This window comes from Pogona vitticeps, chromosome 2 (assembly GCF_051106095.1).
Source record: "Pogona vitticeps strain Pit_001003342236 chromosome 2, PviZW2.1, whole genome shotgun sequence".
Lineage (NCBI taxonomy): Eukaryota > Metazoa > Chordata > Lepidosauria > Squamata > Agamidae > Pogona > Pogona vitticeps.
Window position 1 is genome coordinate 130,445,397 of NC_135784.1, and position 25,225 is coordinate 130,470,621.

At 41.6% G+C, this 25,225-nt stretch overlaps 1 protein-coding gene across 1 annotated transcript in view; it reads left to right on the plus strand.

The window, feature by feature from the left end:
• The first annotated feature begins 6,638 nt into the window (after positions 1 to 6,638).
• Positions 6,639 to 25,225, plus strand: part of LOC110075072 (myosin-3) — a 31,227-nt gene continuing 12,640 nt past the window's right edge. The window contains exons 1-28 of the mRNA XM_072990422.2: positions 6,639 to 6,720; positions 7,018 to 7,073; positions 8,421 to 8,632; positions 9,012 to 9,155; positions 9,237 to 9,393; positions 9,823 to 9,850; positions 9,959 to 10,073; positions 11,120 to 11,212; positions 13,052 to 13,115; positions 13,193 to 13,291; positions 13,700 to 13,803; positions 13,903 to 14,041; positions 14,607 to 14,725; positions 15,291 to 15,440; positions 17,005 to 17,175; positions 17,265 to 17,574; positions 17,703 to 17,779; positions 18,730 to 18,817; positions 18,928 to 19,045; positions 19,751 to 19,874; positions 19,957 to 20,093; positions 21,259 to 21,514; positions 22,235 to 22,477; positions 23,164 to 23,340; positions 23,638 to 23,783; positions 23,868 to 23,958; positions 24,426 to 24,815; positions 24,951 to 25,077. Coding sequence (XP_072846523.2) covers positions 6,686 to 6,720; positions 7,018 to 7,073; positions 8,421 to 8,632; positions 9,012 to 9,155; positions 9,237 to 9,393; positions 9,823 to 9,850; positions 9,959 to 10,073; positions 11,120 to 11,212; positions 13,052 to 13,115; positions 13,193 to 13,291; positions 13,700 to 13,803; positions 13,903 to 14,041; positions 14,607 to 14,725; positions 15,291 to 15,440; positions 17,005 to 17,175; positions 17,265 to 17,574; positions 17,703 to 17,779; positions 18,730 to 18,817; positions 18,928 to 19,045; positions 19,751 to 19,874; positions 19,957 to 20,093; positions 21,259 to 21,514; positions 22,235 to 22,477; positions 23,164 to 23,340; positions 23,638 to 23,783; positions 23,868 to 23,958; positions 24,426 to 24,815; positions 24,951 to 25,077 — 3,970 coding nt within the window. The 5' untranslated portion in view covers positions 6,639 to 6,685. The remainder of the gene's footprint in view (positions 6,721 to 7,017; positions 7,074 to 8,420; positions 8,633 to 9,011; positions 9,156 to 9,236; positions 9,394 to 9,822; positions 9,851 to 9,958; positions 10,074 to 11,119; positions 11,213 to 13,051; positions 13,116 to 13,192; positions 13,292 to 13,699; positions 13,804 to 13,902; positions 14,042 to 14,606; positions 14,726 to 15,290; positions 15,441 to 17,004; positions 17,176 to 17,264; positions 17,575 to 17,702; positions 17,780 to 18,729; positions 18,818 to 18,927; positions 19,046 to 19,750; positions 19,875 to 19,956; positions 20,094 to 21,258; positions 21,515 to 22,234; positions 22,478 to 23,163; positions 23,341 to 23,637; positions 23,784 to 23,867; positions 23,959 to 24,425; positions 24,816 to 24,950; positions 25,078 to 25,225) is intronic.

Genomic DNA, 25,225 nt, shown 5'->3' on the forward strand with positions numbered 1-25,225 from the left:
AGTGGCAGATGAACCCAGAGTCCCTCTATCTTGGAACGCAGACTCATGATTTAAACTGGTTTATATCTGCTTTTGAGAGCTATCCAAGGGATTAAGACAGGGTTTGCTGAACACTGTACCAGTGCAACATCACAGTGTAATAGCCTTTTATGCCAATATTAGAATTCCAAGCACATGACATTGACACTAATGTTGTTGAAGGGTGCCAGTCCTATTTAACGAACAGGCCTGAACTGGTTTACATCCCTCATAATTATTTTATGGCTGCAGTTATAAGAGCTAAATGTTCTCATCCAAAAACCATGATAGCCTTCAATAATTGGTTCCATATTTATCTGACAAGGCAAAAAGGCTAGCGCTCCTGTCGACATTCTGGTTGATAGCTGGTCCACCTTCACAACCAGGGCTATAGACACGATCGCGCCTAAACGCCCTCTCCGTCGTAGAGCTTGGCCAGTGCCCTGGTTTAACCAGGAGCTTCTAGCGCTGAAGCGACATAGGATAAGGCTAGAGCGTAGGTGGAGGAAGAACCCAACGGATTATAATAGGAGAGCTGTCAGGGTCGCAACTAACCTTTACCTGTCTAAGGTAAAGGCTGCTTGTTGAACTTCCTTTGCTAACCGGATAAGCGAATTGTCCAACCAGCAGGCGGAGTTATTCCGTATAGTGTGCGACCTATCCGGAACTGGTCTGGATGATAAGACTCCCCCTAGTTTTTCACCTGACCAGTTTGCAGCCTTTTAAAAATCTAAAGTGGAGGCCATCTGACGGGACCTCTCTCCTTTTTTGAACACAGTAAGTTGAGCAGAGATGTCCAGCGCTCTGTCTTGCCCGGTAACCCTTGACTCCTTTCAGCCTATCACGCCTGACTCTGTGGCCAGGGTGCTTGACCGCTGTCGAGCCACCACCTCCTCCTTGGACCCTTGCCCGGCCTGGCTAATCAAAGCAGCCAGGCTGATAACAACAGAATGGGCCACTGCAATAATAAATGGGTCTTTCCTTGAGGGCAGATTTCCCTCTGCCCTCAAGGAGATACTCATTAGGCCCATAAGAAAGAAATCTAATTTGGCGGTGGACAAAATTGGCAATTATAGGCCCGTTGCCAATGTTTTTTTCATGAGCAAAGTGGTCGAGAGGGTGGTGGCTGACCAGCTTCAGGCACATCTGGATGAAACAGATGCCCTAGATGGATTTCAGTCGGGCTTCAGGCCGTGCCACGGTACAGAGACTGCATTGGTCACCCTGTACGATGACTTGTTGAGGGAGGCTGACACGGGTAAAATATCTTTGTTGGTCCTCCTCGACATCTTGGCGGCCTTCGATACCGTTGACCACGGTATCCTCCTGGGGAGGCTCTCTGAGTTAGGTATCGGTGGCTTGGCTCTGGCTTGGTTCCATTCCTTCTTGGAGGACCGACCCCAGAGAGTGCAGCTTGGGGAGAGTATTTCAGCCCCGTGGAGTCTCAACTGTGGGGTTCCACAGGGTTTGACTATTTCCCCAATGCTGTTTTAGATCTATATGAGGCCGCTGGGTGGGGTCATCAGGGGGTGTGGAGCATCATGTCATCAATATGCTGATGACACCCGACTCTACATCTCCTTTTCACCAACTTCAGGTGATGCCGTCCTGTCCCTCCAGGGCTGCCTGGGGGCCATACTGCAATGGATGCACGAGAACGGGCTGAGGCTGAACCCGGACAAGACAGAAGTTCTGAGGGGGGGTGGCCCTGTGGATGGTGGCTTGGGAAACTCCCTCATGTTTGGGGGGGGTGGCCCTGGCTGCAAAGAGTCAGCCTAGGGCCCGACACTCACCATGGAAACGCAGGTGGCGTCGGTAGTCCGCACCGCCTTTTTCCACCTTTGGCGGATTGCCCGGCTGTGACCTTACCTAGACACGGGGGCGCTCACTACCTTAGTACATGCGCTCGTAATCTCTAGACTACTGTAACGCACTCTACGTGGGGCTCCCTTTGAAGCTGATGTGGAAACTTCAGGTGGTGCAGAATGCAGCGGCCAGACTCCTTACTGGAGTGAGAAAATACCAACATATCTCTCCTGCTCTGGCCATGCTGCACTGGCTGCCCATCCGTTTCCGCATTGACTTCAAAGTGTTAATGCTTACATATAAGGCCCTAAACGGTTTAGGACCCTGATACTTGGCGGAACGCCTGCTCCCACCAAGATCTACTCGGATCACCCGCGTGAGCCAGGAGGTGAGGCTGAGGAGCCTAAGGCCGAGGGAGGCCCGGAAGGAAAGGACACGAAACCGGGCCTTCTCAGCGGTAGCTCCTTGCCTCTGGAATAACCTTCCTCTGGTTATTTGTGCGGCCCCTACGCTGTTCACTTTTAAGAGTCAACTAAAAACATGGTTGTATGTTCAGGCCTTCCCTCCTGTCAATATTTAATTCTTTCTTTATTTTTTCTTTCATTTATTATTTGTTTTATTATTGTATGTGTTATGGACTGTTTCTAAAATTCTTATGTTTTATCGTATACACCTTATTGGAAGCCACCCAGAGTCGTCGGGATATAAATAAAATAACATAAAATAAAATAAATAAATAAAAACAACAAAGTCTTGTGGCACCTTCAAGATTAAAAAGTTTCTCCCGGTATAAACTTTCCTGGGACACTTTTTCAGTTCTTTTGTGATCATGCAAATAGGTTTGTTAGTCCTTAAGATGCCACAAGATTTAATTGTTGTTGTTTTTACTACAACAGACAACGAGACTAGCATCACCACCTCTCTGAACATATAGCTTTTGGTATATTTAAAAATCTATTTCTCTACAGTTGATTTGTTTGTAACCCAGTGGCCATCCAGGGCTCACATCCAGCTTCTGAAGCCATTTTATTTGTCCCCTGACAGACAACACTGTGAAGTTCTTAATGTCAGGGTTCAAAAAGTTTATGATATGACAAAGTTTGTGATCCAATGCAGCAGGCTGCACTTCACTCCAGGATCCAGAAATTGGCCATCCCTGGTGTAGATTAACCACACGGTTTGTTCACAGAGCTTTGCAAGTGAACAGTCATTACCTAGTATGTAGCAGTTATGGACAAAGTACACTTCTGTACTCACTGTAATGTGACAAAGGGGATCGCCCTTCACACTCGCTTAAATCTTTTGCTGAAACTTCTTCTTTAGTCTTTGCTCTCCACTGGTGAGCAAAATTGCTACAGAAAGGAGGAAAAATGAGATATCTTTAGCCACAGCAAGCAGGTCTTTTGAGCCTAGAACAATAGCCCCAATCCCCCTGTTATCCTCTCTAACCGCCAAATTGCCCTGGCAAAGCTGCTGCCCTCACCTTTGAAGCTTAGCATAAAACGGATTCTGGTGGAACGTCTGTGCTTTCCAGAGACACCCAATACAAAAACTGCACTACATTCAAAAGGCACTTGACCACAGAAGACTGCAGCTAAAAAAAGACAGAGCTCATGCGCCTAGCTTAAAGGGGATTCTAAGAATTCATCTTTCATGAGAGATGCGACTGTTTATGACCATTCTTGGTTGACCTTAAATATAAGAAAGGACGGCATGCTGCTCATAATATCTAGAAACACATGGAGGGGACTCCTTGGCAGTAAGTAGCCTTGCCATCTGTAGCTTCTGTCACCTTCATTTGTTTCACAAACAAATCATCTTGCTCAGAGTTTTTAACTAGCTGTTTTGGCACTCGGGGCATGCAGCATCATCTCCCACCCCCCTCTGCCCCTGAAGCATGGGCATGGACTTCCACTGGAAAAAAAATAGGAGGAGATTGTTGTGCCGCCACCAAAAAAGGAAAAGGAAGTTTATACTTTGAAATAAAAAACGGTGATATTATGAGATCATGTCCATCTGTTGCCCACCAGACAATAGGAAGGAACACGCATCCTGTAAGCAGTCAAGACAACATTAGGGAACAGTCCCATATTTCCAGTCAAAAAGAGGAGGAGGAGAGTCTGCCACCTGTTGCTAGCAGCAGCTCTATTTCCCAAATGCCTGCTTTTGAGGGCCCTGACAGCTTCTACAGCTTTCCCCAAGCCCCCTGGATGGAGTGATGAGGGATATCGCCCACTCGGGCCCCTCATTCATAATACATGGGCTCACACTATGAGATTGATGGGTGAAAAAACAGCACCCTTGGAGGTCAGAACTCTGCATGAGTTCTAAGTTCTGAAACAGAAAGGGCCTTTCCTGCCCCCTGTCCCTGGTTAGCTAGCCCTCCTCTTCTCCACCTTTTGTTTTACCTGCCTCAGACCTTTCACCTCCTTTCTCGACAATACCCCAAATTCAGTAGGATTCCTGCCCCTAACTGGCCAACCCACCTCTAGCCACTCCTCCTCCTCTTTATTCCCCAACTACAGTCACCAAGTTGCTTCTTTCTATTTAAATTACTGCCCTATGGAAGAAGGCCTGTTTTCTTTTGCTCATAGAATCTCCCCTAAAATATGTATTCCTTTCTCTCCTCTTTGTCTTTAGCTGGCTGCCTGCCTTTTCCCCCATCTCCTTCAACTCCAGTTGGGAAACACACGCCCCCACCTCCTTACCCTGACTCAAGAACATCCAGGAGCAGCTTTCCGTTCCCCTTCCCACCAATTTTCTCCTCTTCCTTCTAGCTGGTTCTCCACTAGAGAAAGGAAACACAGCCTCTCCCAGAGTACAGGACTGGCTACAGGCAACCTCCCAGCATGGAAATCACCTGTACAGGTGATTTTCATATACATTTTTTCCCAGGAGGTTTAGCTTTGAGATTCCTCAGATAAAGCATTTTGGACACAGAGCTACTGCTGATAGTGGTCTGGAAGTCCTTCTCCTCTTTCTCTTGTGGAAGGACAGGTGGCTTACATTGGTCTTGCTGCCATTGTCCTTTTTGTTTGCACGATGCAGTGCATGAACCCCACAAACCCACAGTTCTTATCCTTGTCTGGTGGGCAGAGGATGGTCACTGTCAACTCACTTACAGCAAATCTTCCAGGATTTTCTAGGTACTGTATAAAGTACTCAGTAGTTATTTACCAATTTCTCCTTCAGTTGGTACTGAGTCCTTGCAGCTTGCCTAAGACCATGCAGTTATTAATTTCATCAATCATGGTTGTTCTCTTGTGCTGCCAAGTCGTTTCCGGCAACTCTTCAGTTGTGGCCAGTGGGAATACTGTGAAGCATCCTGAAATTACGGCAAAGGAAGGAAGGAAGGAAGGAAGGAAGGAAGGAAGGAAGGAAGGAAGGAAGGAAGGAAGGAAGGAAAAAAATACTGAAAAACGTCTCCAGAACAAACAGTGATGAACTGGGACTGAACTGATCCAGCAGCTTCCCAACAGGCCGAGATAGCCTACCCCATGAGGAAGGATGATGGGAGCAGCAGTTTGTCAACATAGGGGGAGGGGCTGGACAATCACCACTTCTAGTTGAGAGAATAGTTTTAATGGACAGGCTACTATGGGATGCACTGCCTGCACTTAGGGTTATTCATTCATTACCTAGCCACACCACTTTGCTGGTCATATAGTTGTGATTGTTTGGCATATTTCACTAGGAGGTTGTGCCTGTTCAGGAGAGTAGTGTGTCAATAATAAGCCCGTAAAGATAAGAATAAAATAGTTAGTGATAATAACTAGATATCTACTAGATGTCATGTAGCTGTTCCCTTTACCTACAGTAACATCCTGCAGGGACCTCATTAACGAATTAATTACTTCAGCTGCTTTGTATCTCATTTTTCAACCAAATTCTTCGAAATGGCTCCCAACTATGTCTTCCTTTGTTGTCTACTTTTTAATTTAGTTACTCTTTCAACATTTGCCCTTCAGTACTTTGTCTCGCCCTCTTCCTTTTCCCAAAGAAGATCTGACACTTTGCAGCTTGGAGTCTCACACTACCTAAGCCCTATGGATGGGGCCAAGAGGAACTAGAGAAGGTTCCATCATTGCCTTCTTCACCCAGATGGCCGATACACACAATGCAGGAGGGTGAGATATTTCTCTCTCTCTCTCTGTTATCCTCTCTCTCTCTCATCCTCTCTTTCTCACACACATGAGGCTTATCCCATACCACTGGGTATATACACAAACTGCAGATAATCATATTTGGTCAACAAAAATCAGTTTAAAGGAGTCCTTTTTTAAAAAAAAAATATTCTCACTTTGCTTAATCCTTATCTTGGGCATATAATTAGCATTCTTAATGCAACCACTCTTGCTGATAGGAGATGCTCCCACACTGCAAAGAAAATGTATGTTTGCTTATTTAGGTCTATGCTGCATGAAGCCATGTCCAAATTTATGTGCAGATAGCATTTATATATTTAATTTGAAGCTTTGATACATTTTAGTATCTACCATACATGCTTAAAATACAACGGTAAAAGGAGACCGAATCCCAGGATAATTAAGGACATATATATTTCCAATAGTTGGCCCAGTAAAACCCCCAGGCTATCACTGTGTGAGATTAAAAAAAATTGTCACAGACAAGTTCTGCAAGCAGAGATCTTACCTTCAAAGGAATAAAGAACTTACAACTATTACCCCATGCCAAACTATCAGAATTAATAAATAACAACTGAACCTGATCATTTCTATAAATACATTGAACGGGAAAAAGTGTGGAAGTGGCAAGCAAGTTATAGGGATGGTCCATGATTCCCAAATATAGAGATGGGCTGATCTAACAGAGGAATGGGAGTGTATAAAAGCTGACAGAGATGAAAGGTTTCTTGGTGCCTACAGACGGTCTGAGGTAAGTTTGATTATCTGTCTTTCCCTCCATGCCAATTTCCTTTTCTCTGTTGCAATGCACTAATATAAAGAGATTCCCCCAGTGCCAGATAACCAAGTGTCAAAATAGACAGGGCAGCTGCAGAATAACTGATATCAAAGATACTTTTGTTTCAGTGAGGAAATACTGAGGGAAGAGGGTTCATTTCTGCAGTGCGGTTTAAGCCCTTATATATGGGAAGACTGCAATACATTCTCAGCTGTTGGATTGTTGGGGATTGTGGAACCATCAACACTTAAACTGTCTGCTCTTTTGCAGGTTAAACGTTTTATCTGGTTTCCTTCTTCTTTCTGTTGGGAGTAAACAACAAAAAGGTGAGAAGTCTCAGTGTGGTAGTGGAGTCCTCCCACTTTCACCCTTGTAAACGGTCTTTTGTGTGCTGTAGTTTCATTTGTTACAAGTTGATACTGAACTGCCGTGCTCTTGTGTTTGTGAGCAGACAGGAGGATGCTCTCTCTTTGTAATCTGATGATCATGCCTACAAACCTTGGGTGAAGGGACAGGATTGTAAATGAACGAACAAATGGATTGTCTCTTGGAAACAACAGCCTTTGTTGCCATCACTCCCACTATTTAATATGCAACATTCCCAGATGAGATCTACCTCCCATCAGAAGCTGTTCTTCTTTTAACTGAAACTGCTTGCAGGAGATGCCTGTGGGTTCTTTACTTATCTGACTCATACAATACTACAGATACATGCCACTTACACACCCACTCTGCACACAGACTAGCCAGTTAACGGTCTGGTGAGCACAGGTGGTATTTTATGTGCCAAACGCTATCTGCTTTGTACAAATCCACGTCTTGTCTTTCTCATCTGGGACATAACAGAGATTCAGCAGGTTTAAACTGTGTTTCTGTTAAATAATAGGGGTTTCTATTTATGCAGAGAACAGAAAAACAGGGAGTGGAAATTCGCTAACACTTGGCCCTGTGCAGGATTGATTGATTGATTGATTGATTGATTGATTGATTGATTGATTGATTGATTGATTGATTGATTGATTGATTTATTTATTTATTTATTTATTTATTTATTTATTTATTTATTTATTTATTTATTTATTTATTGTTACTTGGCTGACTTGTCCAGCTGTTCATAAGGTTTAAGCTATTACACTGTGGATTGGGGAGCAGAAGGCCTCCCTCAGTAGAGGCACTTCTCCAGCAACAATGTGTAGAGTGAAGGCACATCCCCCATTCATCTTAGGCCTCCTTACAACAAGCAACAGGGCATTGGATTACAAAATTCAGTCATTTCTCAAGGAAACATTTGATCATTGTTGGGGTATAAAGTCTGACAAAGAAGAATGACCTTACCAAAGATAATATCAAGTCAAGTATTTTCTACACTATGTACATTGTTGCTGTGGCTATATGAATTCTGTGCCAACATAATAAAAATAAGAGTCAAGTAAACTAGCAAGGAATAGGACTGAAGGTTCTGCCTAGAATCTCTCAAACACAGCTGTTGTTACAAAGAAAGAAGTTGTGTATAGAAAAGCTGTGCCTATTACACTGGGACTGAATGCATGCTCATGGGACTCAATGCATTTTTGTAAAATTTAATAGGGTTAAAAGCAACAGCCATTTGTGTCTGGTACTGTCTGAACATAATGTGGCATCCAATGGACTGAGCCTTCTTGATCTCTTTTAAGCTGCAGCAATGAGCAGGGATGCGGACATGGAGATTTTTGGGGTGGCTGCCCCTTTCTTACGCAAATCTGAGAAAGAGCGAATAGAGGCTCAGAACCAACCCTTCGATGCCAAGACTTACTGTTACGTGGCTGATACCAAGGAAGAATACGCTAAAGGAAAAATCAAGAGCTCCGAAGGTGTAAAAGTAACAGTGGAGACAGATGATGGCAGGGTGAGCATCTTGTAGGATTTCCAGTGTGATGTTGGGAGTCCCTTATTTTCAATACATATATTCACGTTTTTCCAAAAATATAAGGAAGTGGGTCAAACTCAAAGCCCACCTCATTTTTGGAGCCAATTGAGGGTTTGGGCACGGAAATCCAAGTTTTGAAGGTTAGGTTTAGATGTTTGACTAGAGAAAAAAAAATCCTACAAAACTACATAGTAGGTTAGAAAAAGGGCCAAGGAGAAAGTGTCCATAATGCTGGCAAAATATTCAAATAACAGGGATGATCAATAATGTCCCTTTTAAAAGCTTTACATTCCTACTGAACCTTTCATTATAGCCTGATTTTTCCTTACACAAAACTTTTTTCCTCTTCATATTTCAGACACTGACTGTTAAGCAAGAAGATGTGTATGCCATGAACCCACCTAAGTTTGATAGAATTGAAGACATGGCAATGTTGACACACTTACATGAACCTGCAGTTTTGTATAACCTCAAAGACCGTTACAGCTCCTGGATGATCTATGTAAGTGGTGTTATCTAGCATAGATCAAAAGAATTCCCAAAGGGAGAAATTGTGATGATTCTTTTCTTGGTTTTCATGCAGACTTACTCAGGCCTCTTCTGTGTCACTGTGAATCCATACAAATGGCTTCCTGTGTACAATCCAGAGGTGGTGGTTGCCTACCGGGGCAAGAAACGATCAGAGGCACCTCCTCACATCTTCTCCATCTCTGATAATGCTTATCAGTTCATGCTGACTGGTATGTGCACTTCAAAACTAAAGGGAGAATTAGACATCATAAACAGAAAAGTGCAATGGGGAAAATTAATCTGAACAAGCCAGTACGACAGAGGGTAGGTCCTCCTGAACAATTAGATTCTAATTATGAGAAATATTAGAGAGAACTGCTCATAAGAGCTCTTCAGCTATTCATTTTCTCAGATAGCCTGAGAAAATGGTGGACTCTCCTCTGTTCAAGGTTTTTAAATGGAGAATAAATGGCCATCCATTTGTTCCACCTATGGTGCATTGGTGGGGTATGGAATAGAGGACCCCTGGTGCACCCTCCAACTCTGCTGATTTATAGTTATTTATGTCTGTATGAATAAAATCAATGCACTGTGGCTTAGCATCATTCTCTGTAGTATGATATTCACAACATTTTCTCTCCCCCCCACCCTTCCGGCAGATCGTGAAAATCAGTCTATCCTGATCACGTAAGTTGGCAGCCTATGTTTGTCTTGCTTTATTTTGCCCATGTTCAGTTCTGGCACAGTAAATGAACGTCCATTTCTCTTCATCCTGTGCTTAACTATTCCAAACAGTGGAGAATCTGGTGCTGGGAAGACTGTAAACACCAAGCGTGTCATCCAGTATTTTGCAACAATTGCAGCTACTGGAGATGGTGCCAAGAAAAAGGAAGGACAATCTAAGATGAAGGTATGATGAACGTCTGGCAGAACTTGGGAGAACAAGTTGCTTTGATTTAGCTATGTGCTAATTAGTTATCATTTTCTTCCGAAGAAACTTAAGCTCAAAAATAGCAAGTTAAATTGAACCAGTGTTGTATTGTTTTGTTTTTTTAGAGTGTGAGAGTGAGAGCCTCCTAATGTTGGGATCCAGGCATCCCAGCTCTAATCCCAGCATACATACAAACATCATACTAGGTATAAAAGAAAGAAGTAATGAAAGAAATGCATGAAATTAAGAGTGCAAACCTAAATCTATTACTGAGAGAATAATTGCTCTTCATGGTACTTAATTTTTGTTATATGCTAGCACCTAAATTGTCTGAGCTATAAAGAAAGCAAACTTTAGTCAGGGCTTTGTTACTTTGAATGAGTTCACTGGAGGCTTGAAATCGGTTTTTGTGATGTGTCGTAGAAAATAAAACTAACAAAATTAAGACTACAGTCCTGTATGTTCTTAAAAAGGTAAAGGTTCTTTTTGACAATTTGTCCAGTCATGTCCGACTCTAGGGTGTGGTGCTCATCCCCATTTCCAAGCCATAGAGCCAGTGTTTGTCCATAGACAGTTTCTGTGGTCACGTGGCCAGCGTGACTAGACACGGAACACCGTTACCTTCCCACCATTGTGGTACCTATTTATCTACTTGCATTTTTACATGCTTTCGAACTGCTAGGTTGGCAGGAGCTGGAACGAGTGACGGGAGCTCACTCCGCCGCGTGGATTCGAATTGCTGATATTTCCACCTTGCAGGCCAGAGGCTTTTGTGGTTTAACCCACAGCAGCACCACGTCCTATCCTAACTATATCGCACTTTTTGAGTAACCATATATAAATCATTCTACACATGTGTGCCTGGAAAAAAGACAACCAGCTTATTTGAGAAAAAAATGCATGGGATTCTCTCACAAGGCTTGTTTATCAAACAATTTTATATTATATAATTATATGCATAACTATATATCTGCAAGTGCATTCATTATGTTTCTTTCCAAATATTTCTTCAAATACATTTATAGGGAACACTGGAGGATCAAATCATCAGTGCCAATCCCCTACTGGAGGCCTTTGGAAATGCCAAGACTGTGAGGAATGACAACTCATCCCGCTTTGTAAGTGGCATATACATTAAGGACCAAGAATCTCTGGTCCATTGGCCGTCTGTAATTGATTCACCCCTCCTCACTCCCACTCTCAGCAGGTGGGAGTGAGGAGTGAGAAATGCTTTCCATGGGATGCAATGAAATTAATTGGTCTAATCAGAGCACACGGATATTTGGGGGATCATAAATGAGGAAGGATAGGTTAATTATCCCCTTCTTCTGTACTGTGGCCGCCTCTTACAAAAAACCCCCCAAAAAACCCCGAAGTGGCTCCAGTGGAAGACTTAAGGCTAAATCTGTGGGGTGTATCACATGTCATGTGTTGTAATGGAAATGTAAGTGGTCGGAATGTGTGTTATGAGTGAGTGACTTTGTGTAACGATAGTGTGTGTGGAGCAACCTAATGAGACTTCAACCTCACCCATTTTCTTCTAGTGAGCTGGAGATGTCTATCTTTGATAATCAGCTCTGGAGAGTTAGCCACAAGGGAATGTAAGCCTTGAGTTCTCTGCTTGTGCTTCACAATTTTTAAAGAAATAGTGGCCAGAACCCTGTTGTGCAACTTAAGTACAACATTCTGATGATGTCATCAGCTGTGGACTTTTGTGCAGCTTAAGTACAACATTCTGATGATGTCATCAGCTGTGGACTTATTGCTAATTAAGTTCCCTATTTCCTCCCTCATGTTCTGAGGATCCCTAGCAAACCCTTTTGACTAACTGGCAAAGCTTCTGGAGGCCTTGGACTGGTCTGGTCCAGCCTTTAGTGTCCAAAACTTGTTGCCTGTAGTTCCCTCCCCCAGGTCCCATCAGTTGTACATGTGCGGAGTTGCACCAACAGGGTCCCGATCAAAGTTTACATCATCTTGTGAAGAAAGTGCCACTGGGGAGAGAAAAGTTAACTGCTTAACAGGTGACACAACAGAAATTCACATAGTTCAGCAGGGCAGTCCAGCATGATGTGTGTGTTTTTGTATTGCAGTTTTAGTTTCATATTTGCTTAAGTGTCCTCCTCTCTCATCCATTAAATTTATTCCGTCTCAAGAAACCTTGAGCTCTTGACAACTTAAGAACAGGAGCAGAACAGTACAGTACCTATGAAGGGGTGCAAAAGATACTAGCCAAAAGCTGACATTCAGCAGATTCAGGGCACAAATGCAGGCTCCTTCACAAGGTCTTTCCCCTTTTCTTCACGATGCAGTGAAATACTAAAAACCTCTTGGCAAATTCCTTTGTAAAGGATGTTTGATTTGAATTATGTCCCTTTGTATGTACCACAAAAATTGTGGTTTGTGACTACTCAAGAAACATGAACCATCTGATTTTTTTAAGAAGGACCATGGACCAGTTTGCTTTTTAAAAAGGTTTGTGCCTAGGGGAGAGGGGAAACTAACCCCCCCACTCCCACAGCCTGCCCCACCCCAATCCCATTGCTCCCATCGCCTCCCTACCTGGTCCTGTCCCCTCTTCCTCTTCCTAGTCCTCCTTCTCTGATGCTGTCATCTTAGAGAGACAGTGGTTGAGCTTCCCTTCTGGAAATAGCGACTTTTGATGAACTTCCTGGTTTGTTTTTTAGTTTGTGCCTATTTCTAGTCCTTTTTAATAGTGAAAAGTTATTTATTTTAAAAAAATATTCTATAATTCCTAGCTTTTGGATATGTAAGAGACAGCCCTTTCTCCCAAATAACTAACAACTTCCATCAAGAACAGAAACATAGAACGGCCATTTAAAAACAATCAGCAAGAATCAAAAGAGCAGCAGCAATGGTATCAAAAGATGGAAACACTTAATCCTAAAGTTCCAAGTCTCTGGAACATAATTTCTGGGTTCTGTCTTCCTGCTACACAGGGGAAATTCATTCGGATTCATTTTGGTGCCACTGGAAAGCTGGCTTCGGCAGATATTGAGACTTGTAAGTACTTCCACTGGAACATAGTCTATTTCAGTATTGGACTGGGTTTGCCAACATTAATATAATATCTCTTGCAGATCTACTGGAAAAATCCAGAGTAACTTTTCAGTTGAAGGCTGAGAGAAGTTATCATATCTTCTATCAGATTCTGTCCAACAAGAAGCCAGAACTGATTGGTATGTAAGCTGTATTTATATATGTAAGCTATTTGTATGCAATTTATTGTATTTCTGAATTGCTATGATTAACTGCTAAGAGATGTGGGAAAAATTAACATTTCTTTTTCAAGACTTTTCACACAGCAGCTGTATAAATACTAACCTGGGAGTAAAGGGACTTAGTTCTGAATAACGTACTTGTGAATAGGATTATGCTGTTAGTCATTGGCTGAAACCCTGTTGCAGGAAAGTGAAATTAGAATAGGCCCCCTGAATCAGTGGGGATTTGCTTCTCCGCAAGTTCCATTAACTCCATGGGCTGACTCTGGTTGCAACTTACTATACTAATCAACAGGATTTCAGCCTCCATTTCTGCCTGAAGCCAGGGCGCTCTGTGGCAATTTGAATCTTCTGTTTGCATTTCAGAAATGCTTCTCCTCACAACCAACCCTTATGACTATCCATTTATAAGCCAAGGGGAGATCTCAGTGCAAAGCATTGATGATCAAGAGGAGCTTATAGCTACTGATGTGAGTACAAATGATGTTGATATCATATAAAACTACTTATTTAATTACTGATTAATCATTTCAGTTAACTGTGTGACCCATCTTTTCCCCATGTTACAGACAGCTATAGATATCCTGGGCTTTACTTCTGAAGAGAAAGTTGGAATCTACAAACTGACTGGAGCAGTGATGCATTATGGGAATATGAAGTTCAAGGAGAAACCACGAGAGGAACAGGCAGAGCCAGATGGCACTGAAGGTAATTGAGTTACTGTGCCCACTAGGCAGAACTGTCATTTTTTAAACATCTTGTTGATCATATGTATTTTATTGCAAGATACAGAAAGTAACCCTCGAAAGACTGACCCTCATGCTGGGAAGAGGACTTGTGTATGCCTTCACAACTGTTTGCCATGACACTCCTTCCCATGATTCTTAATTGCTTCTTCTTTTCTCCTTATCAATTGATTTTTGCTTCTTGAATTGAGATGACAGGGTGAGAAGTAAGAAATGGGATTTTAGAGAGAAGATGGGCTTGAAATGAAGGTGGACTTCCTTTTTGTGATGTGGAACTCATTTGTCATTTGCTTTCTGTTTATTTTTGACATTGTAATACATCTTATATTAAGAAAAAATGTTTACATGTTAATTAGAAATCTCTTCTGAGATTGTGAGAGAAGTTGTGCTCTTACTGGAAATCTGGATGACTTCTCTCACTTCAGACCGGTCTGACAACTGTGTTACCCATCCCACTTTGAAAGGACTCTGATTACTCGGAAAGTAGTTCAAAAATATTTATTTCTCATATATTTTTTTCTAAATAGAGGCTGACAAGGCAGCTTACTTGATGGGTTTAAACTCTGCAGATCTATTGAAATGCCTGTGCTTCCCTCGAGTAAAAGTGGGGAATGAATATGTGACTAAAGGTCAAACTGTAGACCAGGTGAGTACAATCCAGAGGGCAAAATTATTGGCCAGCTAATCAAGACAACTCTATGGAGGGTCCATTTCTTCTTTTCACTCTGCAGTATAGAATTACCAGTTTGGGCACAATTTCGTGACATCAGCCCTACATGTGTTAAGATCACTGGAATGCCACTTAGAATAGCTTACATCAACAGGGTATAAGTGGGAGCATGGAGTAGCTTTGAACAAAAGGCGCCATTTGTTAAGTGAAATGTAAAAACACCTACATGACATCCAGCACAATTCCCATTTATTTTCTCCCAGCCAATCCTTCTGTTTTGTACTCCAGTAAAAATCTGGAATATGTTTGGTTATCTTGCGATAAAGCAATCTGTGTTACCCATCCCACCTTCAAAGGAAGAACTCAGTGTAGAAGAGTGTAATGTTTAAAGCTCCTTATCTGGGCTATGATCCACCAGCTTCCATTTTAACTAGTGCTATTATTTGTGGTTTAGCCTTATCCCCTAGACCAGACAGTGATTCTTCAATTTACACAGGGCTTGGCTTTACTAACACTAAGGTTTAACTGTATGCTCCCCCAGGTCCATCATGCTGTCAATGCCCTCTCCAAATCTGTCTATGAAAAACTGTTCTTCTGGATGGTAGCTCGCATCAATCAACAACTTGATACAAAATTGCCCAGACAACACTTCATTGGCGTCTTAGACATCGCAGGCTTTGAAATCTTTGAGGTACATATTTCTTGCTATCCTATAGTAATGAATAATCTTTTCTTTTCCCAGGAGACGGCTGCAATCCTGAACTGAGTAGTTGGCATTAACTAACAATCATGTTCTCATGCTTAAAACTTTTTCCCTCTGCATTCAAAAGAATGGGTTGTACATTCAGTTGCCCTTGTAAGAAATAATAGTTGCAGCTCTACACCATCTCCAAATAAACTAGGACTTGGTCTGCATGTTCTGGACTTTTGTCAGTTCCTGGGACTAAAGTGGCAAATTCCAGGCGTAGCTCCAAAGCTCTGGATTTCTCTCCCCCAGTACTTTCACGTGGAACCAGAGCTGGACATATTTAGATGAGGCTTGAAAACCTATCTGTTCAACCTAGAGCCATAGGTGTTGGGTTTGCAGAGACGTCGGTGACCGGTGTATTTTATTTGAGCTTTTTAGATGATTTTTAGCAGTTGGTTAATTCTTTTCGATTACTGCTTATTTTGAGGAGTTTTATGTTGATGTATAGATTCATAGTATATATACACATAATATTAAGATTGTGGTTAAATGTGTAGATTACTGATTTTATTAGAATGCACACTGGTGTAGAGTGCATTAACAACAATAAAAAGCAAGAAAAAGAAAATGTCTAAGCGCTCTCTTTGCTTCAAGTCCTTAAGGGTGGGACTACACAGCAGGGCTCAACAAGAGTCAAAAGAGGGGAGAGGAAGTCAGCCTTGTTTGCAGCTTGTTAATCATTCAAATCCTCTCCTTCTTATATCTAGTGCCTGGGTCTACTTTTCCCCCTTTCCCTTATTTCCTTTTAAACGCTTGCTGACTAGTGCTAAGACAGCTAGGTAACCAAAGGGAGGGGGGAGTGAGAGGCAGGAGGAAATTTTCAGTTCACCCTTGTTTCCTGCTTGTTAAGGTAGCTGTGCTCAGGCCAACCAGATATGCAGGCGGTATGGTTAGTGGAGAAGTACTTTGAAATTTCCTCCTCTGTTTCTCTCCCAGTTCCATTTTCCCCCTTTGATCACCTAGCTGCCCTAGTGCTAGAGAAATGGAAGGGAAGGAAGGGAAATATGAAAGCACATCCAAGCATAAGGAGAGGATTTCTTGCAGTCCTGCCTCCCTCATTACTGCTGTTACCAGCTAAAATGGCTTTAAGTACAATGGCTTCAAACCTCTTCACTATGGCTCAAGCAACAATGCTGTCTGAACCAATGAGAAATGCCTTCGACTCCAAAATGGTTTTTCCCCAGTGAAGGGAAAACCTACAGATTAGGGAGAAAAAACTCCAGGCTCCATGATGTAAAAGTGCATACATCATGGAGTCAATGGAAAATAATTCAGATTAGACCATCCTGATCCTAAGGCACTTCTTTCATTACTTGTCAATGTTCTTGTACCCTTTGCTTAGAACTCTAGAAAAATAAATTTTAAAATTGTTTACCTGTGCATCTTTGAGGTCAAAGTGATATTTTCAAGGTGAAGATATTCTAGTATTCCTTCAGCAGCCAGGATAAGTCGTGCATCAACTTTGTGAACCTTAGGAAAATCTGTCTTCTCTTTTAATTCCCTTTAGTACAACAGCTTGGAGCAGCTCTGTATCAACTTCACCAATGAGAAACTGCAACAGTTTTTCAACCACCACATGTTTGTGCTGGAACAAGAGGAGTACAAGAAAGAAGGAATTGAATGGACTTTCATAGACTTTGGCATGGATTTGGCTGCTTGCATTGAACTTATTGAGAAGGTACTCTGGGATAGAGTCTTGTCAATAAATACGCCTTGTAAATATATCCTTTAGATATAACAGATTTATACATGTTTTTTTCAACTTAGCCCATGGGCATTTTCTCCATCCTGGAAGAAGAGTGCATGTTCCCCAAGGCAACAGACCAATCTTTCAAGAACAAGCTCTATGATCAGCATCTTGGCAAATCTGCCAATTTCCAGAAACCCAAGCCTGTCAAAGGCAAGGCTGAAGCTCACTTCTCCCTGGTGCATTATGCAGGGGTTGTGGACTACAACATCAGTGGCTGGCTGGAGAAGAACAAGGACCCCTTGAATGAAACGGTGGTGGCACTCTATCAGAAATCGTCAATTAAGATTCTGGCCAATCTTTATGCCAGCTTTGCAGCCTTAGAAGATGGTAAGTCATGGGAACCTTTTGCTTTACTTTCCAGTTGCTCTACCACTTTTGCCATTTTTTATATCACACAGGACTGGAATTTTAGTTGATTAAAAGATAGCTGACTGTACTTACATCCTGCTTTCCAGCGGAAGGTGGCGGTGCTAAGAAGAAAGGAGCCAAGAAGAAGGGGTCATCTTTCCAAACTGTTTCTGCACTTTTCAGGGTAAGACTTGCCGGTACTAGAAATATCAGACCACAGTAGCTCACACTACTGTGATGATCAGGTCATATATTCATATGTATGAGATGTCTAATTCATGAAATATTTCTTTGTATAAAGAAAATTCTCCCTAATTGGACAGACCGACCTTTGAGTCAGTGTAGGTTCTGGCCCAAATCCAACATCATATTGGCACTGCCCTGCCAGCATAACAGGATCGCCTCCATTCTTGCTGAAGTTCGCAGAGATGCCTGGAAAAAAAAATCAGTTCCAGAGAATTTCTTTCTCTAATGAAACTAATTTCTGGGTTCTATAGAGTTCTGCAGTGGGAAGGGGAACCCACCCTCTCCATGTTCTGCTGGATTCCCCTGTTCTGTCGATGGAAATGCAGTACTGTATCCTGGACATAGTTAATAAAAAACTTTTTAAAATAGTTCAAATGATAGAGGACTGTAATTGTTTGTATCTAGGCACGGTATGCCTAAAGCAAGACTTATATCACCCAGGGATCTGAAAACTCGATGCTGAGCTAAACTGGCCATATATCTATAGAAAGAACAGATCTAATCAACCCAAACTTCATTTTTTCTTTCTCCAAATGCACTTTAATAAAGCTGAAGAGCTGTTAATGAACAATTATGTCTTTGCTGGAATACTGCGGCCTAAATTCAAGTGCTAGTCATAAGAAAAACAGACCATTGTTTTGCATAGACCAGAAATCACTGGATATTTGGTAAATAATGGAGTACATGATGACATTCAGTTTCATAACTTCTGTGGAGCCAATGAGTCCATTCTTATTGGGATTAAAACTGGATTTAGGCCTATAATTTTAACAGCCACCATCATATAGATTCTGAGCTACATAAGAATGAAAGAAACAAGCAGAAACGTTTCTGTAAGGAGATTTTAAAGACCTACCAAGTTTTAACATTGCTCTATCCATATCATAGGAAAACCTGAATAAACTGATGTCCAACTTGCGTACAACTCACCCACACTTTGTGCGCTGCATCATCCCCAATGAAACCAAAACTCCAGGTAACCTGAACTAAATCTGATATGTAGATTTCCAGAAAGAATTCACTTGAACATAAGGAAAAGTTGCCATTCTTTTTTTGTGCGTGTGTTTGTTCATTTCCTCTTGACAGGTGCAATGGACCACAAGCTGGTCTTACATCAACTGAGATGTAATGGGGTGCTTGAAGGCATTCGCATCTGCAGGAAGGGATTTCCAAACAGAATCTTATATGGAGATTTCAAGCAAAGGTTCGCCAGCTAAATTTCAGTAATCTTGCCAATTTGCATGGAGGCTTTTGCTGGGAAAGCATTTTCAACAGAAACAGATATTCATATCTAAATCCAAAAGCAAGCAAACTTTTGTTTGAACATTGTGTTATAAACTATGTTAAATTCACCAGTGGTTGTATGCGAGAAACTGTGGGCTGTATCGAATTGTTAGTCCTAATTAGAGCAGGTCTGTTGAATCAATGGAATTTATGTAAGTGTTGACATGACAAATCCTCTTCTTTCAGTGGATCCACTCTAGCTGGATGTGATACAATGTACTTTTATTGGAATTGTACTGACCCTGATTTTGCCTGTGGAACTCTCCCTTCAACATTTTGTGCAATCTGGGAAAATATACTGTATAGATAAAATTAGCACAACCCCTTTTGACAACTATAGCCAAAGTGGTTCTTATTGACTGTTTACTGGTTATTAACTAAGCCATGGGTGGGCAGCCTGTGGTCCACAAGCTGTTGCTGAATTGCACCTCCCATCAGCCCTAGACAGCAGATTTAATAGTGAAGGATGCTGGCAGATGCAGTCCAACAATACTTGGGAGAGTCTCAAGTTGCCCACAACTGACCCAAACTATCAGCGGACATTAGAAGTGTCCCACTGAGACAGAGCTTCTTCTTTCTCCAGTAATTTCAATGCTGAGATTATCTTTCTTTGCTGAATGGACAGATACCGTGTTCTAAACGCTAGTGCTATCCCAGAAGGCCAGTTTATGGACAGCAGGAAAGCCTGTGAGAAACTGCTTGGATCCATTGATATTGATCACACTCAGTACAAATTTGGACACACTAAAGTAAGCACTTTTCTGTGGTGAAAACTCTGTTATAAGTGTTAGACATACCAAGAGGCACTACTAGATGGCATTCTCTTTTCAGGTGTTTTTCAAAGCTGGCTTGCTGGGCCTTCTGGAAGAAATGAGAGATGATCGTCTGGCATTGCTCATTACTCGCACACAGGCTATGTGCAGAGGATACCTCATGAGAATGGAATACCAGAAAATGGTGGCGAGAAGGTAAGGTCTTTTGTTTTCTTTGTTAGTTTATGCAGAGTTTCTTCAACTACACTAAAGTGAGTTGCAGTTAGAGTAGGCACATTGGCATTAATGTAACATATCAAGAAGTTGACTTACCAAATCCCCATTAATTCAGTGGCCTACTCTAGTGCAATTTACTATGCTAAGCAACAGGCTTTGGATAATAGAACTAGAGCCTTTCCACCTACTATGCTTCTCCAAAAGTATTACAGCACATATTTCCCCATATCAACGTCACGAAACAGATTTCTGTAAGAGGAATTCCCTTTCCTCTCTTTTGCTTTGCACATTCCTGCATGACTCTATAATTCACTCTAGAGACTCTAGGCCACCAGAGGCAATTTGCAGGGACATCAAGATGGAGGGGAAATCTGTTCCCAAAATGTATCCATTCTACTGTTGGACAGACGGTCCGTGGCTACAGACCATAGACTGTAACAGAGGTGCTAACAGGGACCATTCAAAGCACCACTTCATCTAGTTTCTACTTTTCTTCTTCAGCTCTGTTCAAGTGCACACCATTATGGTTAAAGGAACCCACAAGGAAAACACCACTCAAGCCCCATGACTTATATTCTCATTTTGCTCATGTGAACAGCAATGGCTCTGATAAGATGCCATTCTCTTCTACATGTAGAGTGCCTCAACTCAACCACAGCCCTCAAAAATCTGATTTCTGGCTCATGTTATATCTTTCACACATCTCTCCTCTTCATGTATGCAAAGCAGCATTAGGGTGGGGATCAGGGCTACATCACTCCCTTCCCTGTGTGTTTACTTAATCCTAATGTTGAATACACTGGAATATTGCTTCTGAGTTGCAGCGGCATGATTTCAAGTGGATAGTTTGAAATTCTGCAGTTGCCGCTTCATCAAGGAATTGCAGTTTTTTTCAGAGAGGGAGCCATCTTAGTTGGTTTCAGCAGCTATAATGGACTAACAAAAGCACAACCTTTTTGTGCCTTTAAGACTAACAGATTCAATCAATTTGTTTTAAAAGTAGTTTAGACCTTTGTTCTGGTTTTGTCACACATTATGAAATTGCAGAACTCTGCTTCAGAAATCCTGGTGGATTTTTATTTTATTTTTTGGTGAACCACATAGTTTCCACAATGAGTAACTCTGTGGATTGATTCCACCCCAGGGAAGCTATCTTCACCATTCAATACAACATTCGCTCATTCATGAACGTCAAACACTGGCCCTGGATGAAGCTATTCTTCAAGATTAAACCACTGTTGAAGAGCGCAGAGGCAGAGAAAGAGATGGCTACAATGAAAGAAGAGTTTGCGAAAACGAAGGATGAACTTGCTAAATCTGAAGCCAAACGAAAGGAACTGGAGGAAAAAATGGTTTCACTGTTGCAAGAGAAAAATGATCTGCAGCTACAAGTACAATCTGTAAGTTATTCATAAATATCTCCCCCATCACCAACATCAGAATAATTGGTGTCGTAAGCAAATTGTTCAAATATGTGTTAACTTTTATGTATAGACATCTCTCCCACTTTTTATTGCTTATGCATCATTCAGAATGACTTAAAATAGCATAAAACCATAATGTAATATAAAATGATGCAGTCAATACAAATTAAAAAGGGGTCAAGAGAATTCCAGTATGAGAGTCTCACTTACTGAGCAGGACAGGGAGCATATGCCATTCAGCACTGTTTGTGCCACCAAAAAGATTTGGGATGTTCCTAATGATAGGTCCCAAAACAGGACCTTCCACAGAGAGAGCAGGCAAGTTCCATGAACAGTGGCAAGCTGACAAGGAGTTAGCACAGTTTGAATCATTTCCAGGAATGATTATTGGACATCTCAATCATTTCCAGAGTACACAAACTCTTTCTCAGGCATCATGAGAATGTTTTTCTTTCATGTTCTGTTTGTTTCAAGTACTTCTACTTTCCCTTGTCCTTCTTCAGCTGATATTTGAGAAACACAATGCTAAGATATCTTGATCAAGCAGAACTTGCTTGATCTTAGCTATAAAAAGCCTAGGAAAAAGCTGAGGCTTTTTGCTCCATTATAAAAGGCAGACATTTAGAATGTGGTGTGTTGTAATATTGCCTGCTGGAGTAGAAGGATAATGAATATCATGGTTCTTTCTTCAATAAGGAAAGTGAAAGTTTGGCAGATGCCGAAGAAAGGTGTGACCAACTGATCAAAACTAAAATCCAGCTGGAGACTAAAATCAAGGAGCTGACTGAAAGAGCAGAAGATGAAGAAGAGCTGAATGCAGAGCTGACAGCCAAGAAAAGGAAACTGGAAGATGAATGCTCAGAGCTAAAGAAAGACATCGATGATCTTGAGTTAACATTGGCCAAGGTTGAAAAAGAAAAGCATGCCACAGAAAATAAGGTAGTTTCTTTGATTTTGTTTTAAAAAGTACATTTTCTCCTGGCTCTTGAGAAGGGCACGAAGCACGACAAAATGCTTCATACAAAGCTGTCAGTGTGGCACCACAGGTGTTGTGCTGGCCCATCTCCCACCCACCCTCGGCTGGCTAGCCCACTAACCGTTCTTGGAGTGCTGCTGGGGTCCTTCCCCTCCAGCAGTGCTCCAATCCAGGCAGGAGCTTGGCTGTCCTGTCCCTGCCTCCTCAGGCAGCCAACCACTCTGACAAGGAGGCAGGACGGGATTCTCCCCATGCAGCCAAAGAATGGGCCATCTCTACCTGGCATGAATAGGTAAATACGTATTTGTAGCCTCTTTAATTTTGCTTTTAAAAGTACATTTCCGGCCATAGATTCTTCTCCTGGCATAAACAGGTAAACATGCAGTGGCAATACAAAACTATAAAATATTTTTAGAAAATATTTCATTTTCCTGTAACGAAGTGACACTCTTCAATGTAAGACGACTTCCCTTTTTGATACATTTATTTATACAGTTAATAATAGTAGGTTAAAGACAAATGTAAAGAGACGCAGTAGCTAGCTGGAGCATTTGGTGATCCTAGTTTAATCATTATTGCTCTGATACTTTAAATCTATATCTCAAATAGTCCCAATTGTTCTAAGACAATATTATGCTATATTCCATAGGTTAAGAACCTAACAGAAGAAATGGCAGTTTTGGATGAAACTATTGTGAAATTAACGAAAGAAAAGAAAGCTCTCCAAGAGGCCCATCAGCAAGCTCTTGATGATCTACAAGCTGAAGAAGACAAAGTCAACACTCTCACTAAAGCCAAAACAAAGTTGGAACAACAAGTTGATGATGTGAGAAATCAGTCCTGGGCAATCTCAAACTGCTGATTGCAACCCTTCCAGAGTTAATACACTTGCGCTTGAGTTACGCTTGTGCCCAAGTGGAGTTTACACAGAAGGCTGTCCTGGTGACATGAAGTTTTGTCTCAGGCTTGGGTAGAAAGTTTATTAGTGCGGGGAGGGACAAGAGAACCCCAACCACTTAGTGTTGCCTGAGGTGGAAGGAAATAGTATAGAGGAGAAATACCATTTGCCCTTAAAAAAAAAACCATCTGTGAGACTGACACTAACATTAAGCTTGAATTGCAGCTGGAAGGCTCCTTGGAACAGGAAAAGAAAATCCGCATGGATCTTGAAAGAGCCAAGAGGAAGTTGGAAGGCGACTTGAAGCTTGCCCAGGAATCTTTAATGGATCTAGAGAATGATAAGCAGCAGCTAGAAGAAAAACTGAAGAAGTATGGAATATGTCAATTGTAGATGATTATTAAGCTACGTTTAGAGGGTGACTTCTTACTATTGCCACTTTTGTTCATTTACAGGAAAGACTTTGAGTACAGCCAGCAACAGAGTAAAATAGAGGATGAGCAAAACTTGAATATTCAGCTGCAGAAGAAAATCAAAGAACTGCAGGCATGAATTTTTTTTTCATACTTTGGTCTTCTTCTCACCTTGTCACCTTATTTTTAACCGGTGACAATAATAATCATGTTCCGTATATGAAAGATATAATCACATGTGATTTCCTTGTTGTAAAACAGAAACCTTGCCAAATGAAAACTGTAGTTCTTTTCTTCCATATTTATATGGTGCTATCTCCTTGAAGAAAAAAAAATTCCTCCTCCAAAATATACTATCTTCACAAAGCCATAATCATCATCCCTGACTGCACACAAATCCAAATATATGTCTTTGCACATTCGAGACATTTATTTAACCTTCCCTGATCCTTCCCATAGTTGATTTTAGGGTGTGAGCTCCTTGTTGCCACAACCATCATCACTGTCTCCTCCTCAGTTTATAAATATATTTAAAATACCATCTTCATTGATGCGTGTGAACTAGTAATGATAATAATGGTGGCCTTTTCTCCTTTGTAGGCTCGTATTGAGGAACTGGAAGAGGAGATTGAGTCTGAGAGAGCAAATCGGGCAAGGGCAGAGAAGCAACGGGCAGATTTGGCACGTGAACTGGAGGAAATCAGCGAAAGGCTTGAAGAGGCTGGAGGAGCTACCTCAGCACAGATTGAAATTAATAAGAAGCGGGAGGCAGAATTCCAGAAAATGAGGCGTGATCTGGAGGAATCTGCTCTGCAGCATGAAGCTACCATAGCAGCTCTCCGCAAGAAGCATGCAGACAGTACGGCTGAACTTTCAGAGCAAATTGATAACCTACAGCGTGTTAAACAAAAGCTGGAGAAGGAAAAGAGCGAGTTCAAAATGGAAATTGATGACCTGGCTAGTAACCTGGAGACTATTACCAAGGCCAAGGTATTTGAAAATAAAATAAAGAAATCCTTCACAGTCTGACATACAAGTGTGCATTGTCACTCATGCACTGTAAATGCAAACACATGCATATGTAATACATCCATACAGTTTGCATTTATTTCTTGTTGATCATAGGCTAATCTAGAGAAAATGTGTCGAACATTGGAGGACCAGCTAAGTGAACTAAAGGCCAAATCAGAGGAAAACCAGAGATCAGTGAATGATTTAACTACTCAGAAAGCTCGTTTACAGGCTGAATCAGGTAAGGAAAATAATTGGGATGGTCAAAGATACAAATAGCGACTGTACTAGAATCTTCTTTCCAACATTTACTATTAAGAGGAAAACATTGAAAATTATGCTTGTGATTTGGTTTTGTAATCCATGTAATGCAACTTTATCTACAACAA